The sequence below is a fragment of the Primulina huaijiensis genome, chromosome 14 (genome assembly GCF_012295235.1).
Source record: "Primulina huaijiensis isolate GDHJ02 chromosome 14, ASM1229523v2, whole genome shotgun sequence".
Lineage (NCBI taxonomy): Eukaryota > Viridiplantae > Streptophyta > Magnoliopsida > Lamiales > Gesneriaceae > Primulina > Primulina huaijiensis.
The window spans coordinates 19,604,129-19,610,268 of NC_133319.1; the positions used below are offsets into that span (position 1 = coordinate 19,604,129).

The 6,140-nt window shown below is 33.6% G+C and overlaps 1 protein-coding gene across 3 annotated transcripts; it reads right to left on the minus strand.

Moving 5' to 3' along the window:
* Positions 1 to 525: 525 nt before the first annotated feature.
* Positions 526 to 5,171, minus strand: LOC140957509 (chaperone protein dnaJ 10-like). Of its 3 annotated transcripts, none has more exons than XM_073414805.1 (10): positions 4,920 to 5,171; positions 4,136 to 4,236; positions 4,009 to 4,068; positions 3,056 to 3,138; positions 2,768 to 2,930; positions 2,554 to 2,683; positions 1,891 to 2,049; positions 1,590 to 1,762; positions 1,286 to 1,366; positions 526 to 807 (listed from the first exon to the last, which is right to left on the minus strand). In XM_073414805.1, exons 2-10 carry the CDS (start codon positions 4,220 to 4,222, stop codon positions 712 to 714), a joined length of 1,032 nt encoding a protein of 343 aa, XP_073270906.1. In that variant the 5' UTR covers positions 4,223 to 4,236; positions 4,920 to 5,171; the 3' UTR covers positions 526 to 711. The 3 variants fall into 3 exon arrangements, with proteins under 3 accessions (XP_073270906.1, XP_073270904.1, XP_073270905.1); XM_073414803.1 differs by having other exon boundaries at positions 4,136 to 4,231; positions 4,862 to 5,171; XM_073414804.1 differs by having other exon boundaries at positions 4,862 to 5,171.
* Positions 5,172 to 6,140: the final 969 nt, after the last annotated feature.

The window sequence follows — 6,140 nt, forward strand, 5'->3', positions numbered from 1 at the left end:
TCAAGAGCTTGTATTTTGTGTTTCCATAAAAATTTTAAGATTAATTATATCTACTTCCCCATAGATTTTTCATATTGACAAAAAAATTCAATTATATTTAAATATTATTTATATTTTTCTTGAGGTTCGCGTTTTCTTACAATCAACTCTCTAAAAATGTAAAATAAATACAAATTTAAAGGTGTACAATGTAAGATAAAAACAAACTTGATGGATGTATGTTTAGTTTTAGAATTTATTAGATTTATTAGTTATTTTTCACAAATCAGTAAACATAATATATAAATATTGTTGGATTTTTTTGTATCTACGACAACCTCGGATGTAATTATACCAAAATTTTATGAAAGATCAAAGATGTTATCCAATGGACTAATGGTGTTTCCAAATGGAAGGAACTGTAAATCATCCATACAAAATATGACAATCTAATCGTCTTGTCTAAATATTTTAAATCGTACAACAATATATCAATTACGATTCTACCAACTAATTGATGCTTCAACATATATATATACATACACGTACACTCCATAAATGATCTCATATGAAACAAAGAACAATCAATGTACAGGAAAATCAATAGCTCTATTGTTGGATTATTATTTGGTTGGCTTTAATACATACAATTGGACGAAAAATGAAAAAAAATAAAAAAATAAAATAAAACTACAAGCAAAATTTGAATACTTGCATCATCCAAAAATGACCTCAATTCAAGGTTGGCTTGAACAGAGCAACATCAGTTGTGCTGCTGGTGCTTTCCAGTCGCAAGCTGTTTTCTCTACTGTATCTTGCCTTAGCACCCTAAAAATATATATAAAAAGCCAATTCAATATATATAAATATATGTATGTATATATTATAAAGCCCCAGCATAAAAAAAGAAAATATGTAGAAAGCAATTCTTTAATGGTAAAAGAATAAATATTCACGAAGCAAAATTAACATAAATTAACCTCTTAACAAGTGCAGGAAGATGTATGTGTAGTTAAATGATGATGACATTGTCGACACGACGTCAGATATTGTTGACATGGCACCGGATAACTAGGGCTAAATAGGATTAGAAGTAACAAAAAAAGGGTTTCCAGGCTAAGACTAAATTTTGACTAATTAGTGGACAAAAACCTGAAAGCAGACTAACATATAGCACAAATTAATACAAGGAGATTTGTACATTTTGGTGATTACCAATGCTTCTTTGAGTGTTCATCAATAACATATTCACACATACACACCCGGTATCAGTAGGCAACAGATTGACACTAGGGAAATAACTTACTTGGAAAATTGTTCCAAGTTTTTTCAAACCTTTCGCCCGTAACCTGAGAATATCCTTGGAACCACTAAGATCTTTGAGAACCTGATGTAATAATTCAAGATCTTGTCAAGAATTTGCATACTGTACGTGCTCAACTCGGTTGTTAATTCCAACACGAAACCGCTAAATAAGTAACAAGACTTGCATGAAATGCATCAATACTTCCTTGATGACATTGCCATGCCTTGAAAAGCTTTAAAGTTACGGGACACTGTGTAGTACAGAATAGCATCGAATGTTGCAAAAGAATCGAAACGAAACTTACCATTTGACAGATATGAGATAAGGTAAACTCAATGTCTGCCACATTCATCTGCCAGAAAGAACCAAACATCGCATCTTTTATTTCTTCAGCGGTTTTCGTCATCCTTTCATCTTTATTCTCTTCATCGTTACACCTCTTCCATTCCTCTTGGAGTTGAATATACGAAACAGCAGCTGAAATGCCAACAAGTACCAGCTTCAAAATTTGTCCAAAAAGATCACTTCTTTGGGGGTTAAAGAGACTAAGATTGTAGAAAAACTATAAATGAAATTTGATTTTTTTTTGGGGGGGGCATTGTCACCTTGAGCTGCTGCAGCCTGGGTATTTCTGGAGTGCCTTCTGTCCCGAACCCATTCGGCTAGAAATGGTACCTTCATGTAGCGCTTACCCTTTCCGAGTTCTCTTGCAGCTTGCCTCGTGTAGATGTAACCAACAGTATGTAACATGGCTTCGCCAAAAGCTAGAGATTACAAAAATGTGTCCACTCTTTCAGAACGAGAAAATTCACTCAGAGACACTCAAAATTTATTTCAAGTCTTCGACTACACTAACTGAATGTTCCCCAATTAATTCCGTTTTCGGTTACAATGTGAGTCGTCTTTTGGTGCTATTCTGTCCTATGACTAATAAACTCAGTAAATACTAGCCGTCAATGCACAAACGTTGCGTTGTGCATAATTATATATATATATATATATAAAATAAATTTATATTATAATTTTAAATTATCTAAAATTAATTTAATTTGCATGAAAAGAAAATAGCATAAATATAAAAACATCTATAACTATGCTAAGTATTAATATATTACATTGTTTGGTTAGTTGATTGGAAAACTAGAATGAAAAAGAGGTTGAAGACACAAGAGTATCAGTGGAATTGTGAGAAAAGCTTCACCATCCACACCAAACTCTAATGGTCTCTTCCTTAATAGATATTAATTGGCCGCGGCAAAATGGCTTACCAGCTTGAGAGAGACGCTGAGCTTCTAATCTAGCCCACTCAACAAAGTCATCCTTTTCACCTTTAACGTATAATTCAAGACGATCTTTCAGAATTTTTGCAAGTTTCTCTTCCCTTTCATCTTGCATCGCCTTCGTGTAGGTTAAAGAAACATGTAACCACTTAAGCATCCCACACAAATATTTCCTAAAAGTTAAAATAAGTTTGTAGCAAACCTTCATTATCTTCTCAAGTTTTGGTTTCTGAACCTCAGGAGATAATCCCGGATCAAATTCAGGGGGTGGCGATGAAAGCAATGAAAGCACCCCGACATAATCCTCGAAATATTCACTTCCAAACATCATCCCAAATAGAACTGTAGGATCAACCATAGAGTCGCTGGATAAAAGGAGAATGCACAAAAAACAATAAATTGTTCATGTTCAACTTCTTATTACTTTTTTCAAATCAATGTGGCACTCCCACATGTCAAATGAATTCTAAAACTTTCATATTTTATATACTTTGGTACTCCTTGTTTCCCATATTTATCATATGCTTCACGCTTTCCAGGATCACTTAGCACCTGATAAGACTCTCCAAGTACCTGCACACAATTAGAAGCCGATGAAAGCATTCAATTGCCACTTTATAACATGAAAAATCAACTGAAAAAACTAGCCTAATAGATGAAAAGGTATTTCATAACAGGGCAACTCTTTGAGAAATTGCTACCTAAGTAGACTCGCAGTAAACCGTTTCACTTACCTCAGGGGCAAAGCTAGGACTCGAGGACCCTCTCTCTATGACTATTAGTGCTCGCTGCACGAAATCCTTATCTCGGTTTTTTGTCTTCCAATTAATGTTATTTTTTCATATTATATATATTGCCTATTTGTCTTCAACTTCAGAAGTTTTGAGATAAAACGATAACTATTATGTAGTATCCATTTTTCTCTAGAATTACAAGTTAATGCTTACAATTATTTAATCTTTCAGCTATGTCATGGACATAACACATTAAGCCAGAAAACTATAAAAAATTGAGTTGGTCATCTCCCCCAACATAAATTTACGAAAATTCCGGCTAAAATTCTTGGGATTAAGAACCAGAGAGAAACCAAACTACGAAAAAAATGATGAACAACATGATCAGCCTTTCTCCTACTAACGAATGCAAATTTGTTAGTTTTTTTCAAAATGAAATCTAAAACCTTATACTAATTTCCATGCTGACACAACCGTAGCATTTTCACATGTTACCTAACAACTTTCATCGAAAACACCAGCGTTTTAACTTAAAGTTAACAGAAGAGCTAATGGCATTAGAGATCATTCTCGTATTCAAGTTTTGCACTACAACTTCTTGTATGTGTAGAGAGGGAATTATAACATGAACATACAAAAGAAATTTTTGAAAGTAAACGAACTGGAATCAGATTACAACTTAGTTGCATCTTAGTTTACTTCATGTTACCTGGAAATTATTAGCAGCTTCTGGATCTCCAGGATTTTTATCCGGATGCACAACCCTTGCCTAAAACTCAAAGTACGAAACAATCATAAAAGTTTGAAAATGGAAGTCATTCAATTCGAAAGATCACCTTCAGGTAGTAGGCCTTCTTAATCTGGGAATGTGAGGCATCCACTTCAACACCCAAGATATCATAATACCCTTTATCCAAAACCATGTTTTATCTCTCACCTAAGAAGAAAATATGACAAAATTGAAAATAAACCTCAAAACAATTCAAGAGCATGTAAACCAAGGTCTAAAAAGATCGAAACTTGGCGAAACACCAAAGTCTAACATTAAGTATTGCAAGCTTAAGCATAGTGGATACTAAATTATTATAATATTAATATCGAAACTAAAAGGCCTGAGCTTTTTGGCTCATCAAGCACACTTGTTGCAGTCAATCTTGGTTTTTTTTTCCGCTTTTGATAATCATTCTCTAAACTTACTTTGTGCAGTCAGTCTTGGTTTTTTTCCTCTTTTGATAATCACCCTCTAAAGTTACTTTTTGGAAACTTATATAAACAAATGCACGAGGGAAGGCAAAAAAAAATTCGAACTTTATGCATATTTTTACACAAAAAAAAAAAAGAAAAGAAAAGAAAAACATCTCGTCAGAATTCTTGATCCCTTTACTGCATTGCAGAATGCACATTTATTCAAGAGTATAAAGAACTCCAACCCATAAAAAAATATCTGTTGGCTTTTTCAATGCAGCTGTTTTCAAGAAAATATGGACAACCAAAAATGATTACAATTTCAGAAGAAAAAGAAACGAAACCGCAAAAGAAAATTATCATAATTTTTGAAGAACCTCACATTAATTCGTCGCAGGTTCAGATTTCATGGTGAGGCAATAAGAAAACACTAACAAGATTGAATCTCGATCCGCGGAATTTCGATAGAATTCTTTGTAGGAAGCTGGGTTCTTGAATGTTGGCTTGCCATCTTCTTCAAGGAAAAATTTGCCTGGCCTTGGGGTAGACCGTTGATTTTGGCGTCAGCTGTCGAAAGATACAAAAAAAAACAACAAATGAGTAGTAAATCGGTTCTTGGTTTGCTGTCTTATTATGGCATGAAATTTATAACTGGTTATCTTAAAACCGTCGATTTAAATGGGAATGGTCGCTGGAAACGCTCGAGTCGAACTCGTTGATGATCTTAACGTGTCATATATCTATATTATTGTTATTATTTTAATTATTAAAATTAATATTATTGTAAATTATCATCATTATATTTTGAGCAAACTATTAATAACTCTTTCATCTCCAAATATAACTTTTTCCTCATTCTTCGTTCTTCCCAATATTTGTTTGAGCTCCCTGATCCTATAAATTTTCCAAAAATATCCTTCATCTTCATAATTATGGTACATGACATTGTTATACATATCGAACATATTCTTAAACGCATATAAACCAAAGACATGCAACTACACAAAATAAGTTTTCAGCCTATATATCATGTTTCATATGATTGTTTTTTGTTGTGGCTCATCATACTTCCGTAGAATAAATTGAACAATTTAGGTTTTTGACCGGAGTGTGGTCGGGTTGTATCCATCGGGTTTTATAGGCTGCTTCTCACAGTCCAACCACGCAGTCGCAACATATGGGTCAGACGTATATTCCTTCAACAACACATAACACAACCCTTTTCGTTTCCTACCTCAGGATGTATAATAAAGTAGTTCAATTTGAAAATAATACATGAGATGGACAATACATAAATTTAGAAAGATTAATATTACAATTTATTTGACAGAAAATGAAGATGTTGAATGATGTCTTCATTTCCTTCTACCTCGGTATCTATAGTAAGTCTTGGTGGATTTGAAATCTAGACTTCAAATCTTGTGAATTATTCTGTCAGTTGTGGCCGACAACATCTTGTGAGTGGTGGTCCCTTCAACCACTAGTTGGTGGCTTATCTTTATAGGAGGTTGAGTGGTCCATCTTTCCATCAGTTAGTGGAATCTTCTTTTAGTGGTAGTCAATTCTCCACTGACAAAGTTGTTGGATCACATGTCTGATTTATCTTTGTCGGGAAACTTCTGTTTTTGTGTGGTCCCCGAGAAAATTATTTTTTGT

Bases quoted from the DNA above. Each gene is read 5' to 3' on its own strand.
- LOC140957509 (XM_073414805.1), bottom strand. From the start codon at position 4,222: ATGGTTTTGGATAAAGGGTATTATGATATCTTGGGTGTTGAAGTGGAT. The intron at 3,139-4,008 runs GTAACATGAAGT...AATTGTGTGCAG, and splicing joins AAGCTGCTAATAATTTCCAG to GTACTTGGAGAGTCTTATCA. The intron at 2,931-3,055 runs GTATATAAAATA...CCTTTTATCCAG, and splicing joins GGGAAACAAGGAGTACCAAA to CGACTCTATGGTTGATCCTA.